The 15,901-nt window shown below is 41.3% G+C and overlaps 1 protein-coding gene across 11 annotated transcripts in view; it reads left to right on the forward strand.

The window, feature by feature from the left end:
• The window catches only part of gapvd1 (GTPase activating protein and VPS9 domains 1), a 115,246-nt gene that overhangs the window by 33,632 nt on the left and 65,713 nt on the right, over positions 1–15,901 (forward strand). For all 11 annotated transcript variants that reach the window (XM_067969720.1, XM_067969722.1, XM_067969719.1 and 8 more), the window contains 2 exons: positions 7,288–8,131; positions 13,449–13,535. In XM_067969720.1, coding sequence (XP_067825821.1) covers positions 7,288–8,131; positions 13,449–13,535 — 931 coding nt within the window. The remainder of the gene's footprint in view (positions 1–7,287; positions 8,132–13,448; positions 13,536–15,901) is intronic.

The following is a 15,901-nucleotide window of genomic DNA, read 5'->3' on the forward strand; positions in this document are numbered from 1 at the left end:
ATTGCTTTTATTTACACCACACAAAATTGTAGGAGGGAGGGGACAGTGGCAAGATTGTGGACAGAATGTAATTGGCACTTGCACTCGACTCTGCAACTTCAAAATGGCCCGATATTGTCATTTACATGTGCAGCACAGAATATCCATCGATGTCCAAATGGTAATGTTGCCACATATCTTTTCTGGGTATTGATAGCATTAATACATGGAAGTAGAGGCTGTTCTAAGCAGGCAGTGAGATTGATGCTGAATTCATGAGGTGGATTGGCCTGCATGCATAAGCAGACTGTGATGGGGCTAAGAGATTGCAATGAACAGGGCATGTGTACTATATGGCTGAAAATAATGCAGTGTGGTAGAATGGAACTCTGTTGGGGGAAAATATTCTGGAAGGCCAAAACTGAGGTTTTAGAAATATGTACTGAAATACCCAAGTGGAAGCATGACAATGATCAGACAGATGAAGAAGCTGACAGAGGAGAGAGCATAGAATCGTAGAAAAGTTACAGCAGGGAAGGAGGACATTCAGCCCATCGAGTGCATATGGGCTCTATGCAAGTGCAATCCAGCTAGTCCTGGCTTATTCAATTTTTTTCCTTTCAAGTTGTTATCCAGTTCCCTTTTGAAAACCATGATTGAATCTGCCTCAACTACCCCCCTGGCAGTGCATTCCAGATCCTAACCACTCGCTGCATAAAAACATTTTTCCTCATGTCTCCTTTGGTTCTTTTGTCAATCACCTTCAATCTATGTCCTCTGATTCTTGACCCTTATGTCAATGGGAACAGTTTCTCTCTATCTACTCTGTCTAGACCCTTCATGATTTTGAATACCGCTATCAAATCTGCTCTCAACCTTCTCTGTTCCAAGGACAACAATCCCAGCTTTTCCAGTCTATCCATGTAACTGAAGTGCTTCATCCCTGGAATCGTTCTAGTAAATCTCTTCTGCACCCTCTCCAAGGCCTTCGCATCTTTCCTAAAGTGTGGTCCCCAGAACTGGACACAATGCTCCACTTGTGGCCGAACCAGTGATTTTATAAAGGTTCATCATGACTTCCTTGCTTTTGTACTCTTATGCCTCTGTTTATAAAACCCAGGATCCCGTATGCTCTTTTCAACCGCTTTCTCAACCTGCCCTGCCACAGTCAGTGATTTGTGTACGTATACCTCCATATTACTGTTCCTGTACCCCTTTAACAATTGTGCCCGTCAGTTTATATTGCCTCTCCTCATTCTTCCTACCGAAATGTATCACCTCGCATTTTTCTGCGTTAAATTTCATCTGCCACGTGTCTACCCATGCCACCAGCCTGTTTATATTCTCTTGAAGTCTATCATTATCCTCCTCACTGTTCATTACACTTGCAAGTTTTGTGTCATCTGCAAATTTAGAAATTGTGCCCTGCACACCGAAGTCCAAGTCATTAATACATATCAAGAAAAGCAGTGGTCCCAGTACCAACCCCTGGGGAACACCCCTCCAGTCTGAAAAACAACCGTTGACCACAACACTCTGTTGTTACTTAGCCAATTCTGTATCCATGCTGCTACTGCCACTTTTATTCCATGGGCTTCAATCTTGATGACAAGCCTATTATGTGGCACTTTATCAAATGCCTTTTGAAAGTCCATATACACCACATCAACTGTATTGTCCTCATCTACCCTCTTTACATGCCAATAGAAGACTTTTGGATTCCCTTTTATGTTGGCTGCCAGTGTATTCTTATATTCTCTCTCTGTCCTTCTTATTTCCTTTTCCACTTCCCCAATGAACTTTCTACAGTCAACCTTGTTGTGCCCCCTTTTCCTGCTTCATCTTACTCTCTATCTCTTTTGTCATCCGTGGAGCTCTGGCTTTTGTTGGCCTACCTTTCTCCCTCGTGGGAATGTAGCTGGACTGTACCCGAACCATCTCCTCCTTAAAGGCCGTCCATTGTTCAATTACAGTTCTGCTTGCCAATCTTTGATTCCAATTTACCTGGGCCAGATCCGTTTTCATCCCACTCAAATTGGCCCTCCTCCAATTGGAAATGTGGTCCACTACCGTGATGTACTAATATACTGTGTTACGTTATGAAATGGTTCACACATGGAATTCCACAGAGTGGACTATGATCCATTTCTTTCGTGCTCACTTGCTCCCTTGCCCCCTCTCCCTCCTGCTCCCTACCCGCCTCCTACTCCCTCGCTCCCTCCTCCTGGCCTCGGTCCCAGCCCTCATCCCATTTATATTGGGAACTTTTAGATGACAAATAAGGGCATAGGTGGACAGTATAGTTGTAAATTATCATTGGTAAAATAATGCAACAAAATGCACCAAGTCATGATATAGTTTACAGTTGGTAACAAAGACATTGGGCTCGATTTTCGCACCCCCGAGTGGGTGCATTCGTGGTCGGGGGGCTCCGAAAATTGGGGATTCCCGGGGCGGGTCTGGAGCCCGGCTCCAACCCGCCCACTTCCGGGTTCCCCAGTGACACGCTTAGATGCGTGTGCAGCCCCCGCAATTAAAGCCGGAGAGATGCCACTTCAAGTAATTAACTAGGTACTTCAGGTCGTTTACCGACCTGATTGACCTGATATTTTAGGAGGGGTGGGATTTTCAAGTCAACTGGGACTGTTTCCCCTACTGGGGGTAACAGTCCCAGTTGAAATGGACGTGTTGTAGCCATCAGCCTGTGGCAGCTGCAAAGGTCCATTTGACAGGTGGTGGGGGGAGACCCTCACTCATTGCAGGAGGCCACTCTGTCACTTTGGACAAAGTTTGGCCTCCACCACTCTCCTCCTAACAATAAAATTCACCAACTTCACACGTGCCCCGGTCTCCAGACACATTTACCTACCTTGCAGACCCCCTCAAATGTACATCTTCCAGATGGCGTCCGCCGTAGCTGCAGTCATGACCTCCTCGGAGGACGAACAGCATCGCCGTCCACCTCTAACATGTGGAACTCCACAACACAGTGCTGTGACACGTTCACCTGCACAATGTACTCACTTCGGCTGACCTACTTAGGTCATTGAAGCGCCTCCTGCACTGTATGCAGGTGTGGGATATGTTGGTGTTGGTGGTGCTGGTGACCTCCTCTGCCACCTCGAGCCACGCCTTCTTGGTGGCAGAGGCAGACCACTTCCTCCCGTCCGCCAGGGAGAAGATGTCTGTCCTCCCCCTCCTCCTCACCCCATCCAATAAGACCTGAAGTGAGGCATCATTAAACCTGGGGGCAGCCTTCCCCTGGGCTGCTCCATGCTGTAATTTTGCCTATTTTCTGCCGCATCAGTCAGTGGAGGACTGCCACTTTAAATAGGGCTCCTCCAGCTGACAGCCTATGCTGCGCATGCGCAGTCCGCCTGCTGTGCAGCTTTCCAGCACGAAACCCGGAAGCAAAGGTAAGTACCTTCAATAAAGTTGCGATCGTGTGTGGAGCACCCCGATTTCACTGGCCGTGTCACCCCGCGTCCAGTCGACCCGCCCCGGTGCCGACCCGCCGCTCTCCTAATATCGGGCCCATTGTAGCTCATTGTTGGGGATGGATCTGTTCTAAAACGATACTGTTTAACTTTTTTTGCATATGAAATAACGGTCAGACTCTTGCTTCAGTCCCCACTCCCCATCCCTTCGGGTATTTGTTTTGAAGCGGTGGTCATCCTTTTTTTTTTAAAGACGTACTTAAGTCAGAAACTAGAAACTTAAATAAAGCCAATTACGTAGGTCTGAGGTGCGAGTTGGCTATGGTAGATTGGGAAATTAGATTGAAGGGTTTGATTGTTGATAAACAATGGCAAACATTTACAGAAATATTTCAATATTCTCAACAGACACGCATTCCATTGAGAAATAAAAACTCCATGGGAAAAGTGATCCATCTGTGGCTAACTAAAGAAGTTATGGATAGTGTTAGATTAAAAGAAGAGGCCTACAATGTTGCCAAGAAGAGTTGTAAGCCTGAAGAATTGGAGAGTTTTCGAAACCAGCAAAGGACAACCAAAAAATTGATGATAAGGGAGAAAATAGAATATGAAAGTAAACCAGCAAGAAATATAAAAATGGATTCTAAGGGAATTTTGGAGGGTAGCAAATGTAACCCGCTATACAAGAAAGGAGGGAAATTGCTGGAAACCATTATTAACAGGGCATTATGTGGTAACAGGACACTAATGACATCATAATATGATTAGGCAGAGTCAACATGGTTTTATGAAAGGGAAATAGTGTTTGACAAATTGATTCGTTTTTTGAGGATGTAACTAGCAGTGTAGATAAAGGGGAACCAGTGGATGTAGTATATTTGGATTTTCAAAAGGCATTTGATAAGATGCCACATAAAAGGTTGTTACACAAGACAGTGCTCATGGACTTGGGGGTAACATATTAGCATGGATAGTAGTTTGGTTAACAGACAGAAAACAGAGAGTAGGGATAAACATGTCATTTTCAGGTTGGCAGGCTGTAACTAGTGGGGTGCCGCAAGGATCGGTGCTTGGGCCTTGGATATTTACAATCTATATTAATGACTTAGATACAGGGACCGAGTGTAATGTATCCAAGTTTTCTAACAATACAAAGCTTGTTGGGAAAGTAAGCTGAGGAGGACACAGAGTCTGCAAAGGGATATAGATAGGTTAAGTCAGTGGGCAAGAAGGTGGCAGATGGAGTATTGTGTGGGGAAATGTGAGGTTATTCACTTTGGTAGGAAGAATAGAAAAACAGAATATTTTTTAGAAGGTGAGAAACTATTAAATGTTGGTGTTCAGAGAGACTTGGGTGTCCTCATACAAGAAACACAAAAAGTTAGCATCCAGGTACAGCAAGCAATTAGGAAGGCAAATGGCATGTTGGCCTTTATTGCAAGGGGTTTGGAATACAAGAGTAAGGAAGTCTTCCTACAATTGTACAGGGCTTTGGTGAGATCTTACCTAGAGTACTGCATCCAGTTTTGGTCTCCTTATCTAAGGAAGGATATACTTGTCTTGGAGGCTGCGCAACGAAGGTTCACTATATTAATTCCTGGGATGAGAGGGTTGTCCTAATGAGAGGCTGAGTAGAATGGACCGATACTCTCTGGAGTTTAGAATAATGAGAGATGATCTCATTGAAACGTATAAGATTCTGAGGGGGCCTGACAAGGTGGATGCAGAGAGATTGTTTCCCCTGGCTGGAGAGTCTAGAACTAGGGGGCACAGTCAGGATAAGAGGTTGGCCATTTAAGACTGAGGTGAGGAGGAATTTCTTCTTTGAGGGTTGTGAATCTTTGGAATTCTCTACCCCAGGGGGTTGTGGATGCTGAGTCGTTGGGTATATTCAAGGTTGAGAGAGAGAGATTTTTGGACTCTAGGGGAATCAAGGGATATGGGGATCGGGCAAGAAAATGGAGTTGAGGTCAATGATTAGCCATGGCAGAGCAGGCTCGAGGGGCCGTATGACCTCCTCCTCCTGCTCCTATTTCTTCTGTTCACATTTTAGATCCTCCTGCGTTATTACTGATTTCTGCGCTGTTCGCTAAATGCATTTTTTTTGGTTTCCCTCTTTTGAAGGCATTCACTTCTCCGTGAGGTACATTTCCATTGGTGACCTTCCTTACCTACCCAAATTGGCCGTTATTCATGTGTGAATCTTTGTGGTTCCCAAAAGACTATTTGGTGTAAGGACATCACACTGAAGCCTGATGCTGACCTCATCTGGTGCCCAAATAAGCATGCACTTCCTATGTGGGTCACTAGAGAGCAATTAGGAGCGGGAACCTTGGCTGTGTTTTCCTGTTTCCTTTGCTCGAGGCCTGTCATTTGGAGCATTTCTATTGGTATATTATATTGAAAGAAATAGGTGAGGTAATTGCAGATACATGAGTCATAATTTTCCAAAGTTTTCTAGTTTCTGCCTTCAGATTGGAAAATTGCAAATGCCACTCCATTATTTAAGGAGGGAGGGAGAAACCGGGTCACTGCAGACCTGTCAGTTTAACATCAGTTATGGGGAAGTTACTGGAATCTGTCATCAGAATCAGAGTGACTGAGTGAGTAAACCCCCAGTGGTGGAAAGCTTTGGGAACCATAGGTTCAAAGTCATCAAATCCTCCCAATCATGCTACACTTACCATATGTCATGCCTCAAATTACTCACATACTGTATCTCAAAATATTGAACCTGGATCATCCCTTTATGGGGGCCGAGCTATGCATTACCTGAACCCGTTGACTTATCAGAGGAGCAAAGATAATGCTACAATTTTTTTTAACAGTTAACTGGAATGTACTGAAACAAGAAGAGCTGATTTATTTTGTGTTTTTCACCTGTCTATTCTTGTAACCTCTGCTGTTGTCTACTTTTCATGGCACAGACTGAGAACTTGAGTGACAGCAAACAACCCTGTTTCTTACTAATCTAATCTGCCAAATTGTTATGCACCAAGTTAGGTCTCTACAGAATCTGTCTGCATTTCAGGGTAACTGGCTTCTGTTGTTCTGAAATGAAGAAATAGATTTGACCAAGTTCCAAGACATTTTTAATTTTCTTTCAGTTATATGAATTGCTTATCCATCTGTTAACAGCACAATTGTAGCAAAAGAAGCCACTGTTTGGGATAGTTGGTTAATTTTGACATTTTGTTGTTAGTTGGATGCTGGTTATCAGAGTTGGAAATCTAGAAGTTTTGAGTGCAATTCTGCAGGGATTTAACACTGTTCGAGTGTTAAAGTATAAGAAACTTTGTTCAAAGAGCAATGGGATCCACATGGAAATGGCAGTTGTCCACTTTGTGCTCTCCAAATCAGGTGACCAAGAAGAGAAGTGCTACTGAGAGATTGATTACCAAGCGTAATATCCCATTTGCCTTGAGGAAAGTTATTTGCGATGTGTAATGGCAAAGTACGGCATTATGCAAAAAGTACCTTTTAGACACTCCCCTGGCTTTGTGGATAAATGTGTTGCTTGATGGGGTACAGAAGCATACAGACCAGATTTGTTGCATGGTCTGCACTGCATTAGCTGATCTCAGCTGTGGTGGTGGAGTGGCCACTACAGTTGTCGGCACCCTGGGACGAGGGAGGGGAGAATTCAGCCCTCAGAATGCTTAATTAGGAAAGCTACCAGAAAACTGCTGGAACAATATCCCAAGATGAATTGCAACTTTCATGAGTGGAGAGAAGATAGTTGGAAGGGAACATACCTTTTGATATTTGTGACCTACTTGGAGAAAAATCAGATACCATCAAATATTTTGGTTGAAACTGCTATTACCCATGTTCCGAAACAATAATTTTTTCCCCTCTTTTTGTGTTTCAGTGTTGAAGCATCTCCAGCAGAATGTTGCAAACATGCCAAGATCTTGGAGAACACACAGTTTGTGGATGGATACAAGCAGCTGGGATTCCAAGAGACATTGTATGGTGAATTTTTAAATCGGCTCAGAGAAAACCCCAGACTCGTTGCTTCATGTTTGGTTGCTGGGGAAAAGCTTAATCATGATAACACCCACAGTGTCATCCTTACAGTATTTACTGCCCTCTATGGTAACTGCATTATGCAGGAAGATGAGAGCTATCTTCTGCAGGTGTTGCGTTACCTCATTGAGTTTGAACTGAAAGAGAGCGATAACCCTAGGCGGCTGCTTCGAAAAGGTGCGTGTACTTTCAGCATTTTGTTCAAACTTTTTTCAGAGGGGCTGTACTCTGCAAAGCTCTTTCTGACAGCAACTTTACACGAACCGATTATGTTGCTGCTTGTTGAAGATGAGGATCACTTGGAAACTGACCCAAACAAGCTTATTGAAAGATTTACACCGGCACAGCAGGAAAAACTTTTTGGGGAGAAGGGCACAGAGCAGTTCAGACGGAAGGTGCAGGAGATGGTAGAGAGCAATGAAGCAAAGCTAGTGGCTTTGGTGAACAAATTTATTGGATATCTGAAACAGAATACTTACTGCTTTCCACATAGCTTACGTTGGATTGTATCACAAATGTATAAAACCTTGTCTTGCGTGGAAGTGTTGGATATTGGGGAAGTGAAGGCCATGTGCACAGATCTGTTGCTTGCCTACTTTATTTGCCCAGCAATTGTGAATCCAGAGCAGTACGGGATAATTTCTGATGCTCCAATCAATGAAGTGGCAAGATTTAACTTGATGCAGGTAAGATTACTTTCTGCTTTATAAATTAATTGCTGAGGTTTCTTCAGTTGCTCTTTAATGTTCATCTTTCACGTTCTTAGTGATTAAATTGGGATTCACTAATTATCTAAAATTTGATACTGACATTACCAATACAGCATCAGGGAAGTGCATTCTGGATAAATCATTACCTGAGATCCTGGTGGAAAAATTCAGCTTTTTGTTACAAATTCCAAGGGATGTTGGCTGGTGTTTTCCCCAAGAATTTCTCACTAGTTTAATTAAAATATGGTGTTACATTAAATGTCACCAAGCCATAAAGGGATAGCACATGCACTTGGAGTCAATTCATCTATTTATATATCTCTCCTTTTCCCCCAGCTCTGTGAGCAGGTGTGTATTAAATTGGTTGCTCGCCTGATGCAGTACTTTCTTGAGGGAAACTTAATGCATTCCAGAAAAAAATCCTGTGTACTTGGTTGCACCATGTATAATTCTTAAAAATCGTGCGTACGTGCGTACTTTCGGTCACGATTTTTTGTCAAGCATTCATGTCAATATTTAACATTGTAATTGCTTATGTAAACATTTAGAAAGGAAATCTTTTGTGTGAGGTTACCCTAATGATCTAGTTGTGAGCTTTTGGCCAGCAGGTGGTGCTGTGGAGTGAATTCTGAAGTCTCCCAATTCCGTTGCAATTTTGTATATCAAAAAACTTTTATATTTATTTGGCTGGGCAATCCTATGGACAATTTGTAACTATTGAATTAAATTTAGAAAAGAAAACAGGGATATTAACATTGGTTAATACAGGTTTAATATTGAGCGCAGTGCTACACTTTTGAAAGCTGTAAATCCCAAACTGCAGCGTGCAGTTCAGCAGCTTTTTAATTTAACAGATAAACAAAAAAAATGTTTTGAAGCAGATTGCCATAGCTTCCAGTGGCAAGTTTTAACTTCTGAATGAGTTCTGATCGGTGCTTTCAATCTGGTGTTCTGGCTGCTTTGGTATAAAATTTATACATCAATGATAGGATCAGACATAAGTTGCATCCCTGCGGTTTATAGATTATTAGTAGATTGTATGAGGATGCATTCTATTCCATTTGTTTTACAACAGTTACTCTAATGATTGCTAAACTTGTAATCACATCTCTGTAGATAGACAGATGGGTAGTTATTTAGATTCCTAACGGGGACCAACACAGGTTTCCCCATTACCTGTACCTGGCTATTCCCACAAAACATAACTAAAATACACCCCGGCGGTAGAGATTGGCTTGATTTCATTCAAGAGTGTAACACTGGTGTTTCTGTCACTCTGTCTTTTTGCATGATGGGTATTCTCTTACCTGTTCCCATGGATGAGTGGGTTTATTCAGGTTACCTCTATTCTTGGTTTAAGTAATGAAGAAACTGAAAATAGATTGGATCATACCTACTGATGTGAATCAAAAGCATGCTAACTGGCTATATCCCTTATCCAGCTCGCCTGAGCTTCTGCCAGTGCCACTTCTGGCTTAGCCTAAATCTTGTGTTGCTCAAAGCACTCTGTTTTATATGGTTTAGACAAGCTGTAAGAATTATTCTTAAGGCATCCTCTTGGCTTCACTTACCACCCCCCCACCCCCTACTCCCCATCTTGCTTGCTCAGTAGATAAATGTACCATGTGAGCTAAACAACTGAAAAACATCCCCATTTCATTTTGGGCTAAAATAGCTGATCACAGTGGGGTGCTACGATTGGCCATGGCACCTGCAAACTGAGGAAGGGGAAAATCATTGGTTCCGCACGTGGTTTCTTACCCCAGCACCATATAAAACCCCAGCACCTGTGCCACTATGGCAATTTGTTTTGCCCAGCTAAAAATTCTTTTTGTGTTCCTTGTGTTGGGCTTCTCACTGCCAGAAATTTTGGAATTAAATTTTCAGTTTCCAGAATAAGTTACATTAGGTGGACATTAGAATCTTAAATATTCTGTCAATGAATCAGTTCCATCTGCGCTTGTTGGTTTTCTTTTCCAGGCTTTCAACAGGATAAGGTGCTGACACCTGATGGTGCCTGGCAACAAACCTTCAGAAAATATCATGTAACACTGTCCCCTCCAGATCAAGCATATAAATGAAAGGAAAGCTAAAATCTTCAGTTCAGTCACCCATTCTTCGCTCCCTATAACAAGCATATAGAAAGTATAAACAAAAACAACCAATCATCAGCATCTGTGACACGAAAGCACAAATGGGAAGTTTACAGTCAATGCTAACTGACTCAGAAAGGAACAGTGTCTTCATTTAAAAGAAAAACTGCAAATGCTGGGAATCTGAAACAAAATCAAAAAATGCTGGTCAGTTAGTCCTTGTCGAGGAAAGACAAGTTAATGTTTTAGGGAGAACCCTTCTTGAGAACTGAGAAATGAAAAATAAATGAGCATTTCGCAGAATATATGGGGAAGGTGGGAACAGAAACCCCATTACAGAGAGGAAGTTGATAGGTTGAATGACCAGCAAATAGATTAAAAGGAAATTCTTCGATATAAAAGATCATCTCAGTGAGCCAATGACTTTTCAAAAAAAAATCCGAGAAGAATATGCAAATAGCTAAGACATGAGGCCCACCCAAGGAAAAAGTGATAAATTGGAAGGAAAAACACTAAGCCAGCAAGTCCAGTCTAAAATGAAATCTGAAATATTGGAGAAACACAATGGATACATCAATCCTGCAAGGAGCAAAAAAAACAAGTCAGCACCCATGTCCCAGATGCTCCCTCCCTTCCCAACCCCGGCTAAAGCTGACCAGATTTACACCCAGAATGTCAACACTCTCCCCTCCCCCGGATACCGATAAGCGCATCCCCAATTACCAGCACCACTTGCTGTAAAGAAAATAGGGGATGAAACACCATCACAGTTGCCCTTCATTGTTGGCTAAACAAATCTGCCAAAGGCTTTCAACACCGTAAAGGCTTTCATGCAAAGCACCGTAGCCCAGTCTCGCACCTGACGCTCCGAATAATGGCGCAAATACTTGTCACCTAAACAAGATACGTGGGCGTCCCAAATTTTCGTCGTTCACAAAGGAGTTCTTAAGGAGTGGCTGCATCATGTTTTTCATCTTATTTAAGCTTTAAGCCGAACAAATCCAAGCACGGCGAATCGGCAGCCCATTTTACACTCCACTCGATTTTCTTTTCCATTGAAGTCAACAGGATTGTAAATTGGGCTGCCGGTTCGCTATTGTCCTTTGACGTTACCGCCCAAGGTGGATTTTCTGCCCAATGACCATCAGGCTCTGACTATAATCCAGGAATCAGGTTAATCAAAAATTAATCTATGAAAGAAGAACATAGTAAATTTCACCGAGATTACAAAATTCACTCAAGCTTTAGTTTTGAGGATTCAAGTATGACGAAAGAACAGATTTCTTCTAAAACTTTTGAAAGTATTAAGCTTGTGTTTAAAGCATCCCTGCAAGTATGTGGTTGAACAATGGCTTTATTTTTCTGTCAAGTATAGTTCAGAATACTCATTGTTGCTCCAAAGAGCTGTATCATTATCAGCTAAACTGATGGCACTAACATGCTTAAATAACTGAAGCCTGATGTACAACAAACTAATCAGTCTCTGCTTAGTTTCCACTGTACTCTTAATTGTATTCAAATTTAAATGTTGCCACTTAGAGTATTGGCACTTATAGGCCATTGGAAAATTAAGTCAATAAATTTGTCATGTGATTTCGGACTCCTCAAGTTGACTTGCTCCGATTACAGTCACAACCAGTGACTGATTTGCAAACATTTGTAGTTCAAACCAGTGCTTAATTTCTAAAATGCTCTTTCCACTTACAAAGACACATCTATAATTGAATTATTTTCATTTTGCAGTTCAAATGGACATAATATAAAAATTTGACATACCCATCGGTATGTTTTACGGAAATTCTAGTGATGTGTTGGTATAATGCATTCATTTTTATGGTTGATTATAGATGTTGCGGAATTTCTTAAATTTTCTTGAACTCTTCCTTTACGAAAAACAGTGGTACGTGGGTTTCAGATTGAGATCGCAAAAAAACGTTCTCTTTGTTTGCATCTTCATAACCTGGTGGACAGCAAGGATTTAAAATTATGCATGTCTAGGTTCTGTAGCAACAGCTTTTGGATCTTGATTGGCTAATAAATTTTGGCATATTCAGGTTGTACACAATTCTGTCCATTGATGATGCTATAATTTATTTTCAACCTCCTATTTGTTTCTTTGTACCATGCTCCTTCCCCAGCTCGCCTAAACTTGTCCCAGTGCCACTTCTGATAAGCTGATGAAGTTGATGAGAATGACTTGAGAAAAAATCGTGTTGAGTTCTTGCCACAAGCCCATGCATGGCACAGTGTGTTTAAACACTGTTGCACTGTGCCATCATAGAACTAATCAAACTTCCCTTAGCTATGTTGTACAGTTCCAATCACTGGGACAACCAAGAATTGTAATTAATACTCTGTTGCTGTACAATACCATCCAGTGGGTTGAACGTAACATGACAATTGATGGGCTTCAAAGTAGAATTTTCTGCTGGTGAAAAGGAGTTTAAAAAGTTGAAAACGGCAAATGAAAAGTACAAATGAATAAGAGAGAAGTCATCACCATTTCCAGTAGTCACAAAGGACCCAACATTTTTCTCCATTCATACACATTTAAGATTGGAGTATGCTGTGCAATTTTCCAGCACTGTCCTGCAGGAAGGATGTTGAGGCACTGGAGAGGACAGAGTACAGATTCTCTAGGATGCTGCCTGATCGACTTGACAATTTAGAATTGTTTTGTTGAATCAGGGGAGATTATGGGGTGATTTGACAGAGGTGTTTTAAAATTGTGAAGGGATGGGGCAAGAGATAAGAACAGCCTTTTTCTAGTGATTGAAGGATCTGGAATAAGGCGACATTGATGTAAGATAAATGTAAGTGATTGAGGATGCAGAGCAGGAGAAACTTTTTTATACAGAGGGTTGTGAGGTTGTGCAATACATTACCGGAGTTGGTGATTGAAGCAGAGACCATGAAATATTCAAGAATAGGTTAGATAGGTGGTTGAGGAATGACAGATAGAGATACAGGAACAGGGTGAGCACAAGGGATTAGGACAACTGTTAATGCGGTGAATAAACACTTGCAAAGACAGGCTGGGCCGAATAGCCTGTTTCAATGTTGTAATTTCTATGTAATTCTTTGTTGTGAAATTGTGATGTTTGTTTAACATTGAATATAGATATAATGTAGTTAGGTAAAGACAGTTTTCTGTGTTTGAAAGGTACAAATGTTCTAACGTTTTGAAATTTGTTTTTTAGGTTGGCCAACTCTTGCAGCAGTTGGCAATGACGGGCAGTGAGGATGCAGATCCACGACTGAAGAATAGTCTCTGCAAATTTGACAAAGTACGGCAATCAGTACTCTAGAGATTCAATAGTTAAAAGTTGCAAGAATGACAAGGGAGTTTAACCTATATTGTGAAGACATTGTACTCTGACTTTCTTTAGTGTGCTGATCAGGGACGTTGAGCTTAGTGGTATGTTTAGGTTTCTAAAATTATTGCTTTGTGTGTATTTTCAGCATTTTCTATAAGGTATGTACATTGAGTTAATCTGATTGAAGGAAAGAAAAGGAATCCTTGTAAATTCTGATTTTACAAGATTGGGTTTTGTGTAATTGAATCCTGTTAACTGAGTTAGTTGATGTTCATGAGAGGAGTTGCTAAAAATGTGTGTCTTTGAGCTAGGAAGGGCAAGAATCATTTCAGGTTCGTATCCTTGGTGATAATTCCCCCACCTGAAAAATATACATGTGGATTTTGAGTGAGGACAGCTGTGATGCCCTTCTTGGTTAAATAGACTCCAATACTCGTTGTCCAGGTAGATATGATAGTTGATCATTTTGGCACCTGTTGGAACCACATGCCAGCCTACCTCATCATCATACTTAAGGTGTTTGAGAAATGAACCATGAGCTGGAAAAATAATATTGGGGGGGGCCAAGAAATGAAAAAGTAGATCTTAGCAGCTATTAGGGAGTGGGGTGGTGTGTGGAAACAAAGCAGTAATACTTCAAAACAATGATGCACTTAAGAAAAGTGATGAAGCTAAGGCAGAAATGGCGTACAAGAGTGACGAAGAAAGAAGGGGTTTGCAATTGAAGAATTTTAACAGCAGACTGAGGGAGAGAGAAAATTGCCTCACCATTTCAAGCCTCTGCTCGGCCACCATATTTGGTTGTCACTATAACCTTAAATTGACTTTTCTGACTGTGCTTATCAAATCTTTTGGTTGTCAGTCAGATATATTGTGTTTGTTGTAGGAGGGTTACTGCTTCTATTTCTAACTAACAACCCAGATCAATAAGAAATACCTTTTATCGGGTTTTCATATTCAAAATCTTAAAATGGGTACAAGAATCACATTGAGGCCCTCATTTCCTCAGTTAGAATTTGTTGAGTGCACTTGGGCATCTACAGCTATTCCTGTGCAGCTCTTTTCCAGGTCACAGGGATTGTGTGTAATCATTGAGTTCCACACTCCACTTCACTTGTCATAAGCTTTTACCAGCAAAGCAAAGAAAGGGTTGATCCTACACTACACTGTAACAATTAGCGGGGTATTGTCACATCCAGTTCCTTGTTCTGTTCCCAAGGCAAACTCTTTCTGCTGCTGATCTCTTCCACCAATAAAATTAAGATAAAAATGTCAACAATTAACTTATGTGAAGTCTGACTTTGAGACTTATTTGAGCCTCAACCCTTAAATGTTATTAACCTGAAAAACCCATTATGGAAACATGTTGCCTGAACTTGAATGTTTTTTACTTATCCATTTGCAAGTTAATAGTATGTTGTGCATTAGAACACTGTAGTTTAGACCTTGCTATTTTACCTCTCTGGCCTGGGTTCAAATCCAGCCAAGACTGATAGGATAGTAGTCTCTTCTGTCTGTTGGCTGTCTGGGTGCTATGTGAAATGACTTGGCTCAGATTAAATCTAGTTCTTAGTGGGTGTGAACTTGCAGCACAAAACTGCCCGTAGTTAATTACTAATTGGCAGCCATCCTGTTAAGGAGGCAGGGGAAATTGGAGGGAACAAGCTTTCTGGAGCAGCATAGGTCGAATCCTGGAAATAAGTTGCATGGGAGACTATATCCAGGATGTTGTAGACATATTGAATGAGGTGCATTGAAAAACTATACACAAAGTAACGGGGGGTAAACTTCCCTTCCTATCACAAAATAAGTACTGTCCCCACCACTTCAAACATCCACTTTTAAAACTGGCAACCTCCTATATCGGCCAAAAAGCGATAACCAACATCCATTTGCATTAATGTCAATTTCAAATTTGCTGTTTATACTGCCTTAAGTGCTCCATTTATTTCAGGCAGAAACATCTATGCATACTCAAGTTTGCACCTCATTAAGGTGCACTGAATGCAAGAACAAAGATAAGTAAATAACAAATCAAAAGCAAAATACTGCGGATGCTGGAGATCTGAAATAAACACAGAAAATGCTGGAGAAGCTCAGCAAGTCAGGTAGCACCTGTGGAGAAAGAAACAGAGTTAATGTTTCAGGTCAAAGGACTTCAGATAAATAAATAACGCCTTGTTGAGGTGCACTGAATGTAACAAGAGCCTTATTGAGGCAGACTTAATTTTAATATTTTATATTTTCAGATGAGAATTCTTCACCAAAACTTAACGGGATGTGCAAGAGATTTCCCCCATTAAGAACTGACCAAAGCAATGAGAGAATTATTTTAC

This window comes from Heptranchias perlo, chromosome 31, assembly GCF_035084215.1.
Source record: "Heptranchias perlo isolate sHepPer1 chromosome 31, sHepPer1.hap1, whole genome shotgun sequence".
In the NCBI taxonomy this organism is placed as follows: domain Eukaryota; kingdom Metazoa; phylum Chordata; class Chondrichthyes; order Hexanchiformes; family Hexanchidae; genus Heptranchias; species Heptranchias perlo.